The sequence below is a fragment of the Heterodontus francisci genome, chromosome 43, assembly GCF_036365525.1.
Source record: "Heterodontus francisci isolate sHetFra1 chromosome 43, sHetFra1.hap1, whole genome shotgun sequence".
NCBI lineage: Eukaryota > Metazoa > Chordata > Chondrichthyes > Heterodontiformes > Heterodontidae > Heterodontus > Heterodontus francisci.
This window is the reverse complement of record NC_090413.1, coordinates 24,711,173-24,733,769: the sequence shown is the minus strand read 5'-3', so window position 1 is coordinate 24,733,769 and position 22,597 is coordinate 24,711,173. Positions and strand designations below refer to the sequence as shown.

General features: G+C 41.8%; 1 protein-coding gene across 2 annotated transcripts in view; it reads right to left on the bottom strand.

The window, feature by feature from the left end:
* Positions 1-5,022: 5,022 nt before the first annotated feature.
* LOC137355727 (protein GPR108-like) overlaps positions 5,023-22,597 on the bottom strand; it is a 43,014-nt gene continuing 25,439 nt past the window's right edge. For both annotated transcript variants that reach the window (XM_068021193.1, XM_068021194.1), the window contains exons 12-18: positions 21,583-21,700; positions 19,732-19,862; positions 16,275-16,318; positions 14,507-14,556; positions 12,253-12,336; positions 9,949-10,070; positions 5,023-7,882 (exon numbers count right to left, since the gene is read on the bottom strand). In XM_068021193.1, coding sequence (XP_067877294.1) covers positions 7,795-7,882; positions 9,949-10,070; positions 12,253-12,336; positions 14,507-14,556; positions 16,275-16,318; positions 19,732-19,862; positions 21,583-21,700 — 637 coding nt within the window. In that variant the 3' untranslated portion in view covers positions 5,023-7,794. The remainder of the gene's footprint in view (positions 7,883-9,948; positions 10,071-12,252; positions 12,337-14,506; positions 14,557-16,274; positions 16,319-19,731; positions 19,863-21,582; positions 21,701-22,597) is intronic.

The following is a 22,597-nucleotide window of genomic DNA, read 5'->3' as shown; positions in this document are numbered from 1 at the left end:
AGAACGTCTACCAAGTGATTTTAAATTGACTGCCCTTTTAATTAATGGGTTCTAATTTTAGATGAGTAATCGACAGCGCAAATGGTTTTTTGGAAGTTAATTGCACATGGTCCCACTTGTCTTTATAATGAAAGCAGTACAATATACCAGACTTCAATTACTTCTGTGAGGAGGGGGAAAAGATCAACGGAACTTTCAGCATTCATCAGATGGGACATATTTGGGAAAGGAAGTTTGACATTTTAGATTTCGAATCCATTAAAAAAAAAAAAAAAAAAATCCATATGGAGTCCTGAATGCACCTCCCTGGTCTCCAGCTCTTTTAACAAATTTCAGGGGGCAGGAAGACAACTCTGAGTGTGGTGCGAAGTGCAGTAACAAGTAATGCTGCATTATTGCTGAAAAGAATTGAACGTTGCTCTTTAGAAGTAGTTTCCCTCCAAATGCTTATACATTTTTGCTCCGTTAGCAAAATGGTCGGCCCTTATTTGGTGTTGTGTTCCTTTCACTTGCGAAAGCAGGAGGAAATAGGCTTAGGTGTTTTGTATTACCAGGAAAGCAAAATTGTGTTGGCTGGAGATTTAATCATGATTTCTGCTGTGAACCAGTCTTCGTTCAAACCAAGAATGTGTCTGTTTTTGCGGAGCTTGTGTGTTTGTGGAGGATGGGAAATGAAGTGCCTTCACACCTTTTTCACTCCTAAGATTCAACTTTAAGTAGCAGCCGCAATTTGGAATACAGTTGATTCCAGATGTACTAAAGTATTTCCTCTTGCATTGTACAGAAATTTCACCTCATGCATAAGAACATAAGAAATAGGAGCTGGAGTTGACCACGTGGCCTGTCAATCCTGCTCCACCATTCAATACGATCATGGCTGATCTTCGGCTTCAACTCCACTTTCCCGCCTGCTCACCATATCCCTTGATTCTCTGAGAGATCAAAAATCTATCTATCCCAGCCTTAAATATACTCAACGATGGAGCATCCACAACCCTCTGGGGGGGGGGGGTAGAGAATTCCAAAGATTCACAACCCTTTGAGTGAAGATATTTCTCATCATCTCAGTTCTAAATGATTGGCCTCTTATCCTGAGGCTGTGCTCCCTTGTGCTAGATTTTCCAGACAGGGGAAATAACCTGTCAGAATCAATCCCGTCAAGTCCCTTCAGAATCTTGCATGTTTCTGTGAGATCACCTCTTATTCTTCTAAACTCCAGAGTAGACCCAATTTACACAGCCTGTCACCATCACTCCATGCATTGCCATGTTATCCAGGTTTTTAAAATGGACAACAATATGAATATGCAAAAGGTATACTCAAGTTTGGACATTTGATAACATTAATGTGTGAAAACGGCCCAAGGCAACGTCACAGGCGTGTAGTCAGATGGAAATTGACACAGAGTCAAAGGAGACATCAGAACAGGTAATCAAAAGCTCGGTCAAAAATACAAAAGCCAAATACTGTGGATGCTGGAAATCTGAAATACATGGCACTCAGCAGACCAGCTGCTCTCTGCATGTTCCCAGTCTGGCCACCTGTGCAGTATGAGAGACACCCACCCCTCACTGGGTGGTTGACGGTCAGCATGGACTCGGTGGGCCGAAGGGCCTGTTTCGATGCTGTATCTCTCTATGACTCACTGCTACTTTCTCTGGAGAAATAGAGAGCGTGGTGCTCAAATCTGCGGCTCTCCCAGAACTAAATGAAAGGGTCTAGAGATACAAGTGCATTACAGGACAATAACACAATGAGGTGCCCATTAACTACATCATGGGCCATCAAGGTGAATTTAAGCAGTTTACAAACATCACTTCAATCCTCCAGAACTATCAAGGTTACATATTCAAGCCCAAATACTATAATTATACAAGGCAGCACAGTTGAAAATAAAATTTCCCGGATGTGAAAAGGTTAATGGACAAACATAACTGAGCATGCCACATAAATCAGACTGAAGTGGCAGTGTTCATGGAGTTACATAGAATTTACAGCACAGGAACAGGCCATTCGGCCCAACTGGTCTTTGCCAGGGTTTATGTTAAACATAAGCCTCCTGCCACCCCCTCTTCATCTTAACCTATCAGCAAATCCTTCTATTTATTTCTCCCTCGTGTGTTTATCTAGCTTCCCCTTAAATGTATCTATGCTATTCGCCCCAACTACTCCCTGTGAAGGCGTGTGTGGCATAACTCTTGCCGAGAAATCAACAGGATGAAACTCATTTCTGGTTCTGACTGACAAACCTACTCTGCCAGATGAACACCCAGGCAACATCAATGAAATAAGACTCTGCCTCAGTAACTCTGGATGTTACACCTCCATGCCAGTTTTCCACTTCTCAAAATGAATCAACAATGCTAAAAAAGGGACCTGGGAATGGCTGGAGTGACTACAGCAACTTGTGTCTAGAAAGTTCTGCAAGATAATCGGATTAGTGGGCCTGATTATGTTGTAATACTCCACACAGTCTGTAGCTTAGTTACAATGTGTCATTATAAAAGCAAATAAGGCAGCAGATTGGCCACTAAAAATGGAACTGCTCATCAATCAATGACCAGTTACCTTTTGGGTAAGCTCTCTCTAGTTAGAGCTGCTCATTATCTCAGAAGCTTCAAAAGTTTTTATATTGCTCACCCAGGATATACAGTTCTGACAAAGGATCCATACCTGATACGTTGACTTGTCTTTGCTGTCCACAGACGTTGCCTGATGCTGTGTTTCCAGCATTTTCTCCATTTATTGAACAGGTATCTTTTCTGTGTTGTAGAACGAGACGACCAGATATTCCCAATGGTTGGACTGCCAACTGCTGAAGACTCAAGATCATAGAATCATACAGCACAGAAGGAGGCCATTTGTTAAAATAAACCCTTATTTACTGGAGTGTTCTAGGTTTTAACTCAGGATAATGCTGGATTAGTCAATCTTGGCAATGGTGAGGCACAGTAAGATCGTGAGACTCTCTGTGGGCTGAGCAGAGATAGGGAACTTGCTGTGGAATAGCTCTAGTGTAAAGCTCATGTGTCCTTTTCATCTTTATCTCGGTTGGACAACATAGAGCCATGAGACACAGGTCCACGGAGCAGGTTCCCCAATTTCTAACATGCCCCTGTCCAGAGACAGCAAGCATAGGCAATCACCTGTAGGAAGTAAAGGAAAAATCGAGGAGGTACTCCACATGCTCGCTCGTGCTCAATTCTGGGCAGTTGGTTTAAGTCAAACTAAGACAGATAAAAGGAGTGTGTCTGGCAATCTTTCTTTTTTGCCTAGGGAAGCAAAGGATTCTACAAGAAAATTTCAACATCTATAAAACAGAGATAGTCCCTAGTGTCTCAGTGAGCTTATCTGGTGAGTTGCTAAGTCATAGAACAATTTGTATTTATATCCCATATTTAACATAGTAAACAGTCCCAAGGTGCATCACAGGAATGTAATCAGACACTGAGCCATGGAAGGAGACACTAAGACATGTGAATAAAAGCTTGGTCAAAGGGATAGGCTTTAAGGAGCGTCTTAAAGAAGGAGGCGAGGTAGACAGGTTTAGAAAGCATACAGCGCAAGGCTCCAGAACTGATTCCTGATCTGTGCAGAGGTTTTCCAAAAGACGTCAGCCCCTGCTGACCAGACAACCAGTTCTAACTAGCCACCTAATTAACTGGGCAGCTGCCACGAGCAGGCAGCTTGCTTACCACTGACCAACACTGTGGAAGAATCCACAAGTTCAGGTTAAAGTTAAATGCGAAGCTTGATTTGATTTTAGAAATGAGTACTTAAAATTCCCTCACTCACCAAATTCACCAAGTTAAACACTCAGTAGAAGCAGTACTCCGTCGAGCTGGTCTTGGTTCTACTTCCTTTCTCTTCAAGTAGTATCTTTTGATCTCTGTCCACTTGAACACTGACTACTCATCGGTTTAATAGCTCATCTGAGAGACAGTGGGAAGAATCTTACTGCCTTCGTCAAAGCAGAGACAAATAAATTACTTCAAAAGAAGTTGGATGGGCACTTGAAGGAAATAAACTTGCAGTGCTACAGGGATCGAGCGGAGGAGTGGGACTGACTGGATAGCTCTGTGGAGAGCCGGCATGGACCCGATGGGCTGAATGGCCTCCTTCTGTGCTATAAAATGACTCTACTGAACTCAGCCACATCAACCAAATGGTACAGTTGCCCTCTGCATTAGGGAGGGAGTTATTCTCCTTAGAACAGAGGTGGTTAAGGGGAGATTTAACAGAGATGTTCAAAATTATGAAGGACTTTGATAGAGTAAATAGGGAGAATCTGCTGCCACTAGCAGGAGGTTGTTAACTAGACACTGATTTAAAGATAATTGGCAAAAGAATCAGCAGGGACACGGGATGATTTTTTTAAAAAACGCAGCAAGTTGTGATCTGGAATGTGCTGCCTGATTTAATTCAATAGTAACTTTGAAAAGGGAAGTGGATACATACCTGATAGGAACTAATTTACACAGCTGTGGGTAATTGGATAACTCTACCAAAGAGCTGGCACAGGTGAGATGGGCCGAATGGCCTCCTTCTGTGTTGTATCATTCTATGATTCTAAGAATAAGATTTCAAATCCCACCTTGGGGCTGCAAATTTGAATTTAGACTTTTTTTTTCTCTTAAATCTGCAAGTCAATCTGAAGGTGGCATCAGTAAAAATTACCTTAAAACTATTGCACTGGTCAATAAAACCCAACTGGTTCACTAATATCCTTTAAAGAGGGACACCTTCTGTCCTTACCTGGTCTGGGACTATGCATGTTTCTTAACATTGTTAACATTTTCTTAACTCTTAACTGCTGTCTGAAGTGGCCCTAGAAAAGGTCAGTTGCCACGTCCTTTTCTGTGAAACTAGGGATGAGCAATTAATGTCAGTCACATCCAGAGAATGAATAACTTAAAAAGAAAGGCTTGTTCATAGACACTTGAGGAAAACGGACGAGAAAAACAACACTCTTGAATAATGAGACAATGTTAAGAGAAAAACAAAAATCAAGTCACACAGCAACAAACTTCAAAACAAGATTTTAAAAAATTGGTCATTTACAGCCTCGGAATGAATTTCTTTCAGCAATAAAGCAGATTAAAATTACAGAAGCAGACGGATCTCAACACCACAAGAAAAATACTAATTTGCGGTTTTAAAAATGATAGGAAAAAATTTCCATAAATTCAGATAAAATTGCACATTTCAAAACTCAGTCTAGAAAATAAATTGGTGTGCAGATGCTTTAAAATATAGACAACAAAGCCAAGCATGCACCTTACTCTGAAAATGAAAGCTGCTTATTTAAGTATACACGGGGGGGCTGTAGATTTTCCACTTGATCAGATAGAAAACCAGGACTGCGATTCTCGCGCCCATTACAGGAACTGGCTGACGTTCCTTTCCATTGGATTCAATGGATTGAGAATCAGGAGATTTCTAAAGCAGGCGGCCAACCCACAAATAGAGTTTTGCACCAGATCAAGATAGGTCCCGAGATAGCTTCAAAGCCATTTATTTCTCACTCCAGACTTATTTAAACCTCCAGTGATACAGCAGCAATGACAGAGCCTTGATCTGGTGGCATACAGCGGAGTTTATTTTTGTTAAAAATAAAACCTGGTTACAGCCAAGGTGAACTATTTTAAAGCATAAACTTATTTGTAAAGGACAAAATAAATACACAGCAGGCATCTCACAATTCTGGGCTCCAAAAAAGGAAAGATAACTGAAATTGGTTTCCAAGTTCTAGAACAAATATGTACAATGGGCTAAGTTAGAAACTGTCATTGATTATTGCTTTTACATTGTCTCTACAAGTCTGGGTTGGCTGTTACACAGTAAATTGTTCCACAAGGACAGCATAGCTTCTTATGAGTATACGATACAGGGTGTAGTGATGCTGCCGCAGTGGCTGAGATTGCCAGCCAGAGGCAGCTACCATCTTGGTCAAGAAGTAACCATCAAAGCAAACTGCTGGAAAAGGCACTCGTGTTGATGTTTGGTGAGAACCACCCACTCCATGGTCGAACAAGCTACCCAACATTATCTAACTTCACACAAGAATGGTCACTTGGAAGGCTGCCAGTGTCCATGGAATAGCGACCCAACAACTTTCAGCACCAGAGGAGATACACAGCAGGAGAGAGTGACACGTGCAAGAGAGAAGCGCGCGCGCGCACACACACACACAGCGGTAGAGAGGGGCACAGACAGAGATACGCACAGGGTGAGCGAGAGAGGGGGTTGAGCCAGAGAGAGGGGGGGGAAAAAGGAGGGTGAGCCGAGAGAGAGGGGGGGAGGGAGCGAGAGCTGAGAGAGAGAGAGGGGAGAGCGAGAGAGAGGGGGGGGGGAGCAAGAGAGACAGGCACAGAGGCAGAAAGAGAGACAGAGGCAGACACACCACAGAGGGGGTGGGGTGGCGGGGGGAAATTGAATACAAAACTAGGAGAAGGAAAACCCAGTTAAAAAACAAAATTAATATGAACAATTCTTCAAGAATCCCATAATTTGAGCACTGGGATTGCAAATTTAAAAGCATAAAAAGTTTAATATATATTCTACACAGGGCTGTAAGAAAATTATATAACTATTTATACCAACATATAATTTTCTTATAAACATCAATTGTTATACAAGTTATCATTTCCTCATCACACCGGTCAGATGGTGGCACTCAAACCCTCTTGAGAACAGGAAACTCAAATCAAAAGTTCTCCACAATACAGCACTGAAGTTAGCGAAAAAAATGAATACATTACAAAATAGATCATTTTTAAACAATGCTCTGGAAATCAAGAGTAAAACTGAGTTTGCGCCACTTTGAGGGTTAAACAAAGTCAATGCCTGGCCGAAGTATGCCTGCATTTTATACACAAGTACCTGAGAGAATGCAAGGTGGGAGAAAAAAAAGCACCTCTGCTCTACTTCTGGAACTGAGCAACGTCCAATAAAACGTATTTAGAAGTTGGACTTTTAACATGTTTCCTCTTCTCCCTCTGACACCCACTCCCCTCCCAAAAGAAAGGATCAACATTTGATAAAATCAACAAAAATAGAGTTATTAGATGCAGGCAAAATATCAGTAAAATGGTCTGATGTGTTCCTAATAACAGCCAACAATTGCCACAAATTAAGTGCAACCTCACACGGTGTGATGGTATGTTTCAATACAGGCTTTCCACACAAGAATCTTGCCTCTGGATTTAGGCTAGCAACTGACAAGCTGAGGCCCATGGTTCCTTTGAACTAGTCAAAAGAGCTTTGTAACCTTGTTTGCTTGTGCAGGATTCCCAAAAAGATACAAGTCTTAAAAGGAGAGGCTAAGGGAATGTAATTCCACATCATAAAGTGCACGCCTATCAGTTGACTGTAAGACAGGGTGGGACTATCAGCTGATAAAAAACACTCGGTCATTCTGGGAAAAGGACAGCAGCATTAGAGTGGATGTAACAAAAATTTAAAAGAAAAACTGCTTCAAATAATAAATTAAGTTTAACTGCCACATCAGTGAGTCAAAGCTTTGCTTTCCACTTACACCAACAGATTGGTCATTAAGGTTCAGAAAGAGAGTAGTCCAATGTACCGGGTTATACAAAGATATATCTCATATGTATTACATATATACAGGTCAATCAGTCACACTTATTTGCTTTCTGACAGTTATATAACTGGAATTGCAACAGTATTTACCGACACATTTTACCCATTTAGAATTCCTGCACAAGGTCCTTCTCCCAATGTCCGTGTGTGGAGATCTAAGTGGGCCTAGTTTCCATGGTAACTAGCCAAGTTTCATACAGAGGAATCCCGAATTTGTTCTCTCTCATGGTTGCTCTTCTTCACTCTGGTTACACTCGCCAGCAAACCTGAACCAGTCAGTCTAAAGAAAAGCACATATTGATGAGCCCTTTATACCAGCAACCGAAATCATGCTTTTTTTTTTGATTGGGAAGCCAAATTGTTCCCAACTTCCAATTTCTCTCATTTGTCTGTGGGACAAATCTGGACACTAGCACCCAAATTTCTGTTACGACCAGTTGAGAAAGGTGTCTAGGGTTCCCTCTCAGCCTTCACCTGGTCTTACCGTAACAGCGTTTAATTTTTAAACACATCATGTTTTTAGCTCCCCCTTGTGAATCTTTGTTCACCGCTTTCCAATTATAAGGCAAAGAAACCAGCACAAACAGGTTTTCTTAGGTTTAAAGAAGAAAAGTTTAAATTTATTAAACTTAAACTCTAACTCGGTAAACCCCTACGAATACACGATGCGCCCACGCTAGCGTGCGTACTTGATACACACATGCAAATAGAGAGACAAAAGAGAAGGAAAAAAAAGTGGAAAAGTTTGAGGCAATATCTGAAGAGTTGCTGTTACGGTTCTTCGAGCTGACTGTAGAGTCCTTGATCGTAGGTAGATCTTGCTTTTCGTTGGGGCCCAGTTCTTAAACCTTGTTCGCTGTAGGAGACTTTTCTCTCTTGGGGTTCATGTGTCTTCAGTGGATTCAAAGGCTTGTCAGAAAGAGATGGGAGCAGACAGGAGAGAGATCTTCTCAGTCCAGGAGCAAACAGACACTCTCAGTTCAAACTGTTAGTACAATTCAGAAAAACCCAGGTTGCCAAGCAATTTAATTATGTGACTAACTGGTCTGACCACATCTTGGATTGTATCGCCTTAGCAGTCTCTGGAAAGCTCCTCTTAAACACAATACCTGGTGATCAAGGTCTATTGTGGGTTGAATGTGTCAGGGAATGGTCCTTTGTCCTTCCAATTGCTATCTGTTAATATGGAAATGTCTTTTCCAGCCATGGCTGATCTGTTTAATAAGTCCTTTCTTCACTCCAGTAACAATTTAAAATTAATGTTCATGACAAAATTAATGTGCCTCATTCTTGGCAGGTGGGGGCCTAGCATGACACAGATATATACTGCATGAGGAATGTTCAGAAACAAAAATTAATCAAAAACGGATCTATAGAATTCTATGTAACCTATTATTCTTCATACATTTCTACCACTGCAGTAACTTGATATCCTAGGCACATATTTGGGAATCATACAATCTTACAGCACTGAAGGAGGCCATTCAGCCTAAAGGCCTGCTACCTGACCCGAACCAGACGACATGTGTCAGGTTCGGCCCATCTTCCGAATCTGGCTTTCCGAGTCAGGTCGGGTCTGGTCAGGCCGGACACACACGGTAAATACTCTGCCGGTAAGTATTAAAAATAAAACTTACCTGAACTGGGAGTCCGGGACGAAACTGAGTTTGTGCAGTGAGCGAGTGACGTCATCACTTATGCGCTGCAGCTTCGTGGAGCTTCCCAGTCGGAAGTTAAGTAAAGGGATGGTTGGGTCGGGTCGAGTGGGGTCGGGCTTAGTGCAAAATTGGAGGAACTCGGGCCGAGTCGGGCTCGGGTCCACTGTGGATTGGTCGGGTTCTTTTGCCTTTAATTCAGTCCATCACATCTGTGCTCTCTCTTTGAAAGAGCTGCCCATTTTCAGCCCAGTCCCTCTGCTCTTTCCCCACAGCTCTGCTAATTCTTCCCCCTTCAAGTATTTATCCAATTCCCTTTTGAAAGTTTACTGTTGAATCTGCTTCCACTGCCCTTTCTGGAGTTAGGATTTACTATCTATTTAAAAAGATGGTACAAAGTAGGACAAGCGCTACAGGTAGGGAGAAGAGAATACAGTACAAGTCAAGAGATATTGGAAGAGTAGGTTGTGGCTTAAGACTGGTTGCATTTTGATAGGTTACAGGAACCACAGTGTCAGATAATTCAACTGGCTTGTAAATTCACCAAGTTGTGCATTAGTGCAAAAAGAAAAATTCTTCTTGTTGAATCTTCTGCCCTCCCAAAAGAAGCCACTGAAATGCCCAACTGTTGTTACTGATGCAGACAATGATATCTGACCAACTGCTACCGGGAGCAGGTCCAGTTACTTACACTTCATCCATTGTGACATCCTCCTCGTCCTGTGGGAGCTGTAGATAGGGGTTGTTGGAGGCTGGTCGAAACTTATAACCAGTCAGTACAAAGAACACCAACGTTGACACCTCCACTAGAAACTAAGAATTAAAAAAAAAGGAAATGGCACAAATTACAGGATATAAAAATACCAAAAAGATCAGGGGCTAGAGCTTCTGCTAGTTTCACCAGCGCAATTTGCCAGAAATTGCCCAAACTAGCGTAAAGGTTCGAGGAACTTCTACTGCATGTTAGGTAGAGTGTGAATCGAGTTTCCACAACCTTTAATGCTAGCTTAGTAAATATCATGGTGGAAGATGGCCCCACCCACAAAACAGCCCCGCACCCAGATCAAAATAACGAATATGGGGAGTTTCTGCCGACTGCACTTTTCGAGAAGGCTCTTAAAATTAAGATGGGATTTTTAATAAATGTGCACAGGCACGAGTTATAAAACTTTTTAAATATTTAATTTACTAAGAAACTGACTACTGCACGCCAATGAAACTACTAAATGGCTCAGTGTGGTTCGCAGTGATTTACGCACAGGTGGTGGACTAAACACTCCAATTAAACATCTTTTGTTGCGTTAAACCATTTTCAGCTGTACTATTAAAACTGCCCCAAGTTTTCACTCAAATATGACAGGGAATTATTTTAATGCAAGGAAGAAGAATAATTACATTCTATTATGCTGCCTGGTTGCGCTGGTGGACGGAAGATTTTACGTTTGCGATTATGAAATGAGTTTGAGGAGAAAATTGAACTATAAATTCACTTTGGAAAACCTGCAATTTTGAGCAAGATTTGCATCCAAAACAGCAACTCTATCCTCAGGTTTTTAGCCTAGAAAATTGAAGATCCATTTGGAATCACCCAGTAGTCAGGTGTTCAATAAATATTAATGTTTACGTGATATAAATCATGGACGTTAAAATAATATTTGGCCCAGTGAAGCTTGTCTCTCTAGTATCCCAACACTCCCAGTCTCAAAAGTCTCCGCCTCTACTATCCTATCTGTACAGATTATACCAAAACGTTTATCCGATTGTGTGTAAAGTTCCTTCTGGCATCTGATTTAAATGTATTTCTCATAGATGTATATGCTTAATTTCTGGTACCATTGTCCTGCATATTTTAAAGTGGTACTCTGGGTTTAACTTATGGCTGCATTTGCTGACATGATCACTAGGTGGTGCAGTATTGGCACACGCGCAAATGCAGCCTCATCCACTGAACTGTCTGTGATGTCTCAGCCAGCTGCCAGTATTAAAGATGGCGCTGCTCAATTTATCACAAAAAACAAATTAAACCCAAATCCCTTCAATGGCTGCGATCGCCGCCTCCATCCCATCCCCAAGAGTACCCTGCTCTCTCCTGCCATCGCGCTTCCCTTCACTGTTGCCTCCCATGCCTGTCTGCTCCCCGCCTGGCCGCTACCTTCCCTCAGTCAATCGCTCCCGATCTTGCCACTTACTCCCTTCGGCCGGCTCCTTCCCCGGTAAACAATTTTTTTTTTTAAAGTCATCATTAAAGTTTATACTTAGAGACGTTCTTTATTGAGAGATAGAGCAATGAAACAGGCCCTTCGGCCCACCGAGTCTGTGCCGACCAACAACCACCCATTTATACTAATCCTACACTAATCTCATATTCCCTACCACATCCCCACCATCCTCTCCTACCACCTACCTACACTAGGGGCAATTTACAATGGCCAATTTACCTATCAACCTGCAAGTCTTTGGCTGTGGGAGGAAACCAGAGCACCCGACAGAAACCCACGCGGTCACAGGGAGAACTTGCAAACTCCGCACAGGCAGTACCCATTCTTGTTATTTTCCTTGGCAAGAAAATCAGGCAGAAAACAAGCCCCCATATTGGCCATACTCCCTGGACAGAAATTGATAATCAGAAGTGTAAAAAAAAAAAAATTACAAGCCAAATCTTAAAAGTTTAAACTTTTCAATAACCTTATAGTAATTTCCATTTTTTTCCCACTATTTTAGAACATAATACAGACACAATTGCTACCCAAGTTTTCTAATGGACACATCTATATGACATTAACTTTGCTTACGACATTTGACAAGATTTGGAAAAGTTGAAATCCAAAATCCCCATTTCCAGTAGCTTGGGGGCAAAGGACTGCCTCCTGATAATGTTCCTCCATCTCTGTCAGACTAAGACTGGCGCCATTGCTTCCCTTCCCCAGTTTATAAATAATCAACAACTCTCAAATCAGTGCTGATCTCAACCATTAGATGGTCATCTCTTACTTACATTATACATCCACTGCCACTGAAACGGGACTGTGAACTTAAGAAGAATAGCGATGATCCTGGTGAAATATATGTAACAAACAATCTGTGAAAGAAAAAATAATAATTTAGAAACATTAAGAAAAAATGGAATTCACAGAATAAATATTGTGGACTAGTGACCTCCAATGTTCCAGCCCACTTACCATCTGTGTACCTCCCAAATACACAACGCAAGAACATGAGAAATAGAAGGAGTAGGTCACACGGCCCCTCGATCCTGCTCAACCATTTGTCAAGTCCGAAGTGAGAGGCGTGCACTGTCTTTGAGTTCCACTTCTCCACAGGTCACAACGTATATTTAAATGTTTACTCAGTTACCAATATGGTCAAATAGTCTACTCTTTATCCCAGAATAAAATACACCAACCAGATTTCTTCACTAAAGAACAAAACCATCAATTTATTACAAAAAAGACTTTTCCAGTAATGAAGCAAAGCATCAACACACAGATTGAAATATGAAACTTCCCTTTTTAAAAACCCACACCCCCCTCCACCACACACACATACATTAACTGAAAAAAAAAGAGATTTTCTCTGCAGAGCTCTTAGACAAAAAAAACCCACAAAAAACGACTTTGGCCAAATACTTGTTAATTCTTGAAGAAAAAGATGATTTAGAAGGTTGTCAGTTGTCCCTTTTGGTCGGGCATCCAGGCACATGGAGACAGATTACTGGGATCTTTTCTGGAGCAGTTTGTTCTGGAGATATCGCGGAGTAGACTTCCCAGGAGAAATGTGGCATCAGGGGTTTCAGTTGTCCCACTCTGGATTCGCAGGTTTTTCAGAAGTAGAGAAAGGGGAGCTGACACAGGTATCTTGGAGAGGTGCAGGAAAGATGAGCTGGGGGTTTCTCCCTTGGCAGGTTGATCGTCAACTGCTTTTTAACACAGGCCACACCCCAACCAGAAAGTCAAAACAATATCCCAACAGCGACCCCCTGACCATCATAAATCGTGACAGGTCACTTCTCTGTAAACATCTCCCCCAATCACCAAGGTTTCTGTTGCTTATTGAGCTTAAGGCATGTGACAGCCAGTAAAGGTTTGTTTTTAAACAAGACCTCTCAGTGACCCTTGTAAAAAAAAAATCCATGGAGTTTTTTCAGTTTTCCCAAATAAACCAATGTCCATAATTCTAACACACGAATCCTCAAAAAAAAACATTTTTTTTTTTTAAAAGAACAACTTTCCTAACCCATTCAATATGATCATGTCTGATTTTCACTTTCCTGCCCCATCCCCATAACCTTTGATTCCCTTTGAGTCCAAAAAGCTAAAGATCTCAAGTGTTAAATATACTCAACGACAAAGTGGGAAAAAGACTCCTTACTGGCTGTGGGGATGGTAGGAAGGGGCTGCAGGGAAAACGTTAAGAAGGTGGGGTGGGCGGGGCAATTCGGGTTGGGAATAAACTTAATTTTATTGATATTGCCCCAAAAACAAACATTTGGGGCTTGGTGGGGGGGGGGGGGGGGGGGGGGTGCAGATGGGAAAGGACCTCCAGCATTTATTTAATTTTTGACATACAACGCACCATTATATCACTCTAAAAATTAACATTTTTCCTAAGGGCTTATAGCCCTTTAAAAATGACGCCGGCAGTGGATACAATTGCCAGGTATGGAGTGGCTGCCCCCTCTACGTCATCGGGTGTAGCTGCTCTGCCCCTTCCATTCAAATGAACCCCCACGCAAAATAACACGGGGACTCAGCGGTGGTGCTTCCACGTCAGAAGACTGCCGAGTTCACAGCGCGCTGCGCTAATAAAATTCAGCCCCCCCCCCCCCCCCAATGAGATCATCGGTCTAAACTCAGACAAAATATCACTAATCAGCATCGCCACAAAAGGTGGAAAAAAGGACTTGTCGCTCAAATCTAACTAACAAACAATTATCACCGCTAAGGTTGGCTAGCTCCTCCTCTATGATGTCCTTGGCCTCTAACTCCAGCAAACTCAAATGGAACCACCGTGCCCATGCACTGTGAAACCTGCCTCCAAATAACTGAATTAACTCTCCCATGCCAAACATTTCTCTCACTCTCAATAAAACTTAAGTTTGTCCATCTGAGATTTAAATACTGCTCCCACATCCGGGACTGTCAAGCAGTTCTCTCGCACTCCTGGACAAAATCGATAAAAAGAAAACACACTTATCCACATAGTAAACACATACCCAGCATCTCACACAGTAACACAGCACATATACCTACCATGACATAAAAATGCCTGAAGAGTTTCAATTTGGCCAGATTCATTGCAGCTGTAGATAAAATCAGGAGGAAGAGTAAAATTAGTGATCAAAATCCAGACTTCATTACACTAGTTCCATAATTTTCCCAGTTATGCAGCAAAATACACCTCTAATCACCCCGTAACCATTTTTTCCTCAAAGGACAAAGGGTTAGGACTGCAGTGCATGTCCATGAGTGGCAACTTCTCCAAGTGAGCATGCACAGTGGGTACTGGTCCCATACTCAGCTATAAGGCATCACAAACCACTCCAAGACCATATGCAGTGTTGATAAATCACAATGACGAGCAGGAAAATTGGCTTCCTACTGCAGGATGATCAGACCAAATGGACTAAAAATTTCTTTATCTTATGGAGATATATAAAATTCTTTAGAGGGCTTGACACGTTTAACACCGAGAGGCTGTTTCCCCTGGTTGGAGAGTCGAGAACTAGTCTCAGGATAAAGGGGCGACTATTGAGGACTGAGATGAGGAGAGACTTGTTCACTCAGAGGGCTGTGATCTTGGAAACTGGACCCCAGAGGGCTGTGGATGCTCAGCAGTTGAGTATATTTAAGACTGAGGTCGATAGATTTTTGGACACCAAGGGAAATCAGAAATATTTGAATAGGGCAGGAAAGCGGAGTTGAGATAGATCAGCCGTGGACCTTACAGAATGGCAGAGCAGGCTCGAGGGGCTGAATGGACTACTCCTGCTCCTATTTCTTATAACAACTGCCTTTGAATAGGAACCTTCCTGGGTTAATATACAGATGGAGCTTTAGTCCATTACCACTTGAGTTCAGAGAAAAGGATGAAATAGCATTCCTGCAGCTTGATTTAAAAAAAAAAAACTTTAAATAGGTTTCAAGAAGAATCACACTGTCTTGGGGTAGGCTGGGGGAAGGACGGGGAAGGTATAGGTACCCCAATAACAAATGAATTGTGAGCATCAGAACTCTTCAGTGATTGAGTAACTGAGCCACACAGATCGGGAAAACCTCAGGCTTTATTCTGTGCTGATCTCGGCCAAGGCAGCAGAAGGTCTCGGGGTCCCTGGTTTAAGGCAGGAAAGGACAAGTGTCCTCAGCACACCATCAGCAACATCTGCTGGAAGCATGCATCTGTGGCCACCTGCTAAGAACAGCTGTTCAACATCCTGCTAGGGACTCACTATCAGAGCCCACACATGAAGAATGAGCGCTTGGACCAAAGTGCAAGAGTGCAACTGATGCCCGCGAACCCATACCCTAACAAGGAGCCAAAGCTACAAGACGAGGGGGGAAAAAACCAGCATATATTTATATAGAGCCTCTTAATGTAATAAAATGTCCCCAGGCACTTCACAGGAGCATTAGAAAACAAAATATGACACCAAGGCACACAAGGAGATATTAGGTCAGATGACCTAAATCTTGGTCAGAGTAGGTTTTAATGAGTGTCTCAAAGGAGGTAAGCGAGGCAGAGGCACAGAAGTGTTGGAAAAGTACTCCAGAGCTTAGGGCCCCAGTAACTGAGGGCGCAGCCACCAATGGTGGAGTGATTAAAATCGTGGATGTACAAAAATGGCAAGGAAAGAAAAGTTGAAGTGTACCACACAAGTAACACAGTAATGTAGTATCACCTACAACTCAATGCCACAAGTTTTCTAAAATAGCATCAATAAGAATGGAGTTACTCACTCACTGAGGTCAAGAATGACCTGCTATCGTCTTCCATTTAATGGTCAGACATCGTCAAGCTTACCTTTACCATCTGTGCTTGAGGCCTCCTGCAAGTGCCTGATGGACCTGAAAAATTAAAAAAAAAATCAACAATCTGAATTATCTTTTGCAATGTACATAAATCCAGGCAACTTGAATATTGGGCTTATCAGAAAGCACTCGAGGCAACTCCACATAGGACTGGGACTGAAGGAGACAGACCTCAACAGGACTAACTACCCGTTGAACAATTCACATGTCCACAAAATGGATCTGCTTTTTGAGAGCACAGTATCATGAACGTACTTATGCTGAATGATGATTTTTAATTCATCAGTTGGAAACTTAAAGTAAATTTTTAAAAAGAAAGCAGCTAAGATGGCCACCGCAATTTGCATTGCAATACCTCACATTCCAAGGTATTGAGGTGGCGACGCATGTCTGAATAATGCTCATCCAGAACAATGGCTTGAGCAGTTTGCATGAACTATCTGGTATCACTTTCATTAGCAAGACATTCAGAGCCATCTTGAAACATTAACACTAGTGGAGACGAACCTCAAGGGGTAAACACTGAAAACAAGACCAGAGATAGATTGAAATTCTTAGACTTGGATCTCATTAAAGTGCAAACGAGAATACACTGAGACAATCATTTGACAGTCTCTACATGTGTGTGCAAACTTGGAATTGCTTTCAGATACATCAGACAAGCTTCAGTGTTTTAACCAATGCAGGACCCAAGTGATCGGTTAGTCTCTCTCTCTCTGGGCATGGTCTAAGTTAGAGCCCTGTCTGTGGGCTGCAAAACATCCAAATCTATCATTGTTGCAGAGACCCCAAGGAGAAAACCATTTACATCACTGTCTCTAAGAAAACCCTGAACCAGGTGGCCACCTCTACCAGCCAGATACTCCAGGACGAGTTCATGTGGAAGACAACTGAATTACCAGACTCCACAGACTGTATATACTTTTATTTGTTCTGGACTCTAATCCAATCAAATTAATCTACTCTTCATCACGCTAACGTATGCGTGTGTATACACACTCACACGAAAGAGGTTGTACTTAAAACCAAAACCTGATCTAAGTAAAAATAATAAACTACGCTCCAACTTTCAGACACACATATATACATGTGTGTGAAAGTTGGAGCATAGTTTATTATTTTTTTTACTTAGATCGGGTTTTATTTTTAAGTACAATAAATTGACTTCTTTCGTATTTAAACCCAAGAAAACCTGTACAATTAATTCTTTTATGATCATAGCACCATAAAGGGTTAAACACTCACTTAATTGGTAAGCACATCCACTGTTTAAAAGAAATAAACCTTGTTGTGGTCAAACAAGGGGAGGAAGAAGAGGGAAGCCTTGCCATCCCTCCTCACCTGATTGTAGCAAAAGATATATAGACAATCGTAAATGAAGTTTCCAAGAAGACCCACGAGGAATCAGTGAACTGCACTATTGCAGTACCCATTTCCTGCCATCAAATGGAGCTTGTGCAATGGGACAAAATGACATCCAGCTCTCTCTCCTTCTCACATACTATCGAGAATACAGCACATTCCACCAACACATCTACGCCAGAATTTATGGTCCACGAGTCTCTTCCCACTCCTCTTCATCAACATATCCTTCGATTCCTTTCTCCCTCATGTACTCAACTAACTTCCCCTTAAATGCTATTCACTCTTCACCACAACCACATTCTCATCACTCTCTGTGTAAACAAATTTCTCCTGAATTCCCTATCGGATTTATTAGTGACTATCTTCTAATTATGGCCTCTTGTTTTGGTCTCCTCCACACATAAAAACAGCTTCTCCACATCTCCCATAATCAAACCTTTTTGCAATTTTAAAGATATCCAAGAGGTCACACCTCACTCACTTTTCTGGAGAAAACTCTTTCCTGATAGTTGCAGCCTCTTAGTTTTGGTCAACATTTAAAGCTTATAAACTTTAAGCTTTGGGCCCATAAAGGCAGTGAAATCATGAAGGGAAAATCTAAGTCAACTTTAATTTTATACACAGCACAAATGATTTCTGTCTTGTAGCATTTCATCTACACCAGTATGTCATTTATTCTGGCTAATAACATGTCTTGAAACTCCTTTACAGATAATGGGCAGGATGTGACTAGTGGCTGGAAAAGAGAAGGGTTATTTGATCAAAGTTTTCAACATTTGTGACAAGAGGTTTTATTTTTGTTATAAAATCTTAGAATTCTGTGTGTTTTTTTAAAAAAAAAAAACAGGATTTTCAGTGGATATGGACATCTGCAAATAGCTGATATTTTTGTATGTTGACTTTGTATACAAGAATAGCAAAAGCAAGCAATTTCAAAGAAGCCAGCCAGGGAGTTTTTGACCTCCTCAGAGTAACACTTTGAATGACAGGGGAGACACTGTCTGGTCATGTGATTGGGTCAGGAAGGTTTGCTTTCATTTTGGACCCATTTTGAAAAAACAGCGAGTTGGACAAAGAGCAGGCATTTGAAATTCGGTTTCTGACCTGCCTGGAGATCAATGGGGAAGACCCAGAAAAAGACCTTTCTCTGTCAAGGAAACTTGCATCTCTTGAAAAGAAACCCTGTATTTGAAAAGGTGGCAGATTCCTATTGCCTCCCATCTATGAAAACTTCCTGCATCCACTATGGTTCTTGTTTCCTCCTGTGTTTTAAGAAATCCTGGAACTTGAGGAAAGCTTCTACTGCTGCTGTGAGTCCAAAGCAGACCTGTTGGTAGCTCCCTGCAGAAAGACCTATGTGACGCCTGCTGTCGTCAAATTGGCTTGACCGCCTACCCATCACAGACTGTCCATCAACCTCGCGTGGAGAGACTTCGAGTGGCATCTGGCTATTCGACTCTGGGACACCTCACCCAAGAATTTCCTACCAGAATGTGACAAACTGATTTATTTTATCATCCCTTCTATTCAAAGAAACTGCTGCAAACCAAAACTCTTTTTTCCCGGTTAACTGATTTTTTTTTAATGTATATGCAAGTGCATGAGGATGAAGGTAATAAGGAACTTATATAGATATATCCCATTCGTGGTTAAGACTTATTATTTTTTTCTAATAATGTCGTTGTTTAAAAAAACCTGGTTGGTGTGCTTTATTCTGAGGGAACAAATAGAGTCTACTTGGCTATTCTTCGGTAGGTGGGAAAATTCATTGATCTGCTGTGACCTGTGGAGAAGTGGGACTGAATTACCAGTGCATTTCTCCCACCTTGATCATATCAATATTAAAGGGATCTGATAGGGTAAATAGAGAAACTATTTCTGCTGGTTGGGGAGTCTAGACTTGGGGACATAACCTAAAAATTAGAGCCAGATCTTTCGGGAGTGAAATTGGGAAACACTTTTACATGCAAGGTGTGCAGGATAACATCACTTGAAAACAGAGGTTCAAGGTGGGAAATATTGTACTTTTTTGAATGTGTTTTCTCTAAGTCATCAATCCCCACAGCTTCATGAAGAATCTTTACCAAACAACGGGAAAAAGGATCGCTCCACAGCAAATAAGATCCACGAGGAACAGGATTTCCTTCCATAAGGCATACTCGCTTGTCCCCTCTTCAGTCGATTCGATGATGATGTAGGCTGTATTTGCTAACACCTTAAGGAGACAACAAAAGGAATTTAACTTTTCTGCACCTTCCATCGTTGCCCTCCCACAGTATATATTAACCCATTTTTATTTAATAAAAGGTTAAATGAATGAGTTATTGCACAGCAGCTGGTCTGAGAAACCTATGTACAATTGGTCAGTCGAGCTGGGTGCCATCACTGCAGGAGCACAGCCCAAACAACAACACTAAATTGAACTGCATCTGCCAACTACTGGGCCAGTTACTCACAAGATTTAAATCCTTCTCAGTTGGTTGCATTTTTCCTCATTTATCTCACCTCTTTTGTCATCATCAGAAAATATGACATTCTGCTTGGCATAATCTTGTCCTAGCAGTTATGTTTTATGTAAAACATACAATTAGCACGGGTCCCAACAATGATCCTTGAGGCTCCCAGTTTATATTGCCCAAGAAAATTTCTATTTACAGAAAGCCTCCATCTCCTATTCTTAACCAATTGTTTTTAACCCAGTTTCACATTTTTAACCACTCGATTCCAGTCCATGCCTCTGCCAGCGATAGAGTATGGAAACAAGAACAGCATGGAAACAACAAGATAAAAATGCTTGATTTAGACAGTACTTTATCATGTTTGACTGTTATGCAGTTAAGTGAGACAATCATTCCACACCAGTGGACACAAGATGACTGGACAGTTAACCTAGGTTTCTGGTGGTGATTAATGCAGAAATCTTGGTCAGGACACCAGAAGACCTCCACATTCTTCAGTTCGGTTGCGTTATGGGATTCTTAAAGTCCATTTGAATCAGCAGGCAACACGGGTTCAACATCCTTCCCTTGGGATAATCAGGAGTGGAACGCTTTTTGAAACTTATCATTTGGAGAAAATTGTTGATGTAAACCCACCTTTTTGTCATTGCCGCTGCTCAATCAACAGAACTGCAATTGAACAGCATGGCATTAGTGCAGATTTCTTATCCAACTCATCATGCTTTATATAAAACATAAAGCTTGATCAGCTGAGCATTTTTCACAACTAATATTTTAATAAGAGATCAACGGGGTTTTGGAACATTAGTTTCAGCCCTCGACACCAGTGGATGGCTGCCCTGAAATGGTTTTAATCAATTTGGAACGGATATATTTGTTCAGGCTAGTACCAAGTTTGACAGTTTACATTACAAAGGCAGGATGTGCCTGGTGCAATGCCTGTAGTGGTACAGAGTGCTGCAGAGCACCAAGTCCTTGATTTGATTCCCTGTGATGAGTTAGTGGACTCAACAGGGACAGTGGTTTAAGGTGTTAGAGCTGTCTTCAGTGTCCAGGGTGGGCTGACTGACAGAGGATGGGAAAACCGAGCAGTTGTGAAAAGAAAAAAAGGCACCAACAATTCTGGCAGCTGCTCTCTGCCCAGTGGGCCCTGCTGGCAAGTCAACATGACTGGGCAAGATCGGTATTCCCCTTTATGCTCCCCTTCATGGGGAAATATCCTATTGACACTCAGTATGTAGCTTACAAATGACCAATTTGACAAGATAACAGACAGCCCAGTGACTGCGGAACTGTACCGAGTCAATGCTCTGAGGAAAAAGAATTGGAAAATAAAAATAAAGGCATAGGAAACAATTTCCTTTGTAACATTTCAAAATTATAACACACAATGTTTTCAAGCATTAGGCCATGAATTAATTTCATCATCTACATACCACTGCAGTCCTCAAAACCACACACATTATATTTCTTTACCTGCAAAGGAATCACAATCATGAAGATCTTTTTGTCTTTATCTGATAGGATATATTTTACGAAGGCCCATCCTGTACCAATCAAAGCCAAAGTAATAAACAGCAAGGCACCTTTCAATCTGTGGAACAAGGTAAGACATACTGTTTATTTAAATTGTTACAGTCACTTTAAGAGAAACATCCTTTTAAAAAGCTATTTGCACATTAGTTACAAGAATAAAAGACTTGCATTTATATATCGCACCTTTCACAACCTCAGAACATCCCAAACCACTTTGTTCCCAAATGTGGTCACTGTGGTAATGCAGGAAACGGCAGAATTTGGGGGGTTTAAACTAATTCAGCAGGGGGATGGGAACCTAAATTGTAGTTCCAGTGTACAGGATGTTGAGAGTAGTGAGGTCAGGGATAAGGTTACAAGGACGCAAGAGGGCACTGGCAAGCAAGAACTTGGTTTAAAGTGTGTCTACTTCAATGCCAGGAGCATCCGGAATAAGGTGGGTGAGCTTGCAGCATGGGTTGGTACCTGGGATCTCGATGTTGTGGCCATTTCGGAGACATGGGTAGAGCAGGGACAGGAATGGATGTTGCAGGTTCCGGGATTTAGATGTTTCAGTAAGAACAGAGAAGATGGTAAAAGAGGGGGGGGGTGTGGCATTGTTAATCAAGGAGAGTACTACGGCAGCAGAAAGGACGTTTGAGGACTCGTCTACTGAGGTAGTATGGGCCGAGATTAGAAACAGGAGAGGAGAGGTCACCCTGTTGGGAGTTTTCTATAGACCTCCAAATAGTTCCAGAGATGTAGAGGAAAGGATAGCAAAGATGATTCTCGACAGGAGCGAGAGTAACAGGGTAGTTGTTATGGGGGACTTTAACTTTCCAAATATTGACTGGTAATACTATAGTTCGAGTACTTTAGATGGGTCAGTTTTTGTCCAGTGCGTGCAGGAGGGTTTTCTGACACAGTATGTAGACAGGCCAACCAGGGGCGATGCCACATTGGATTCGGTACTGGG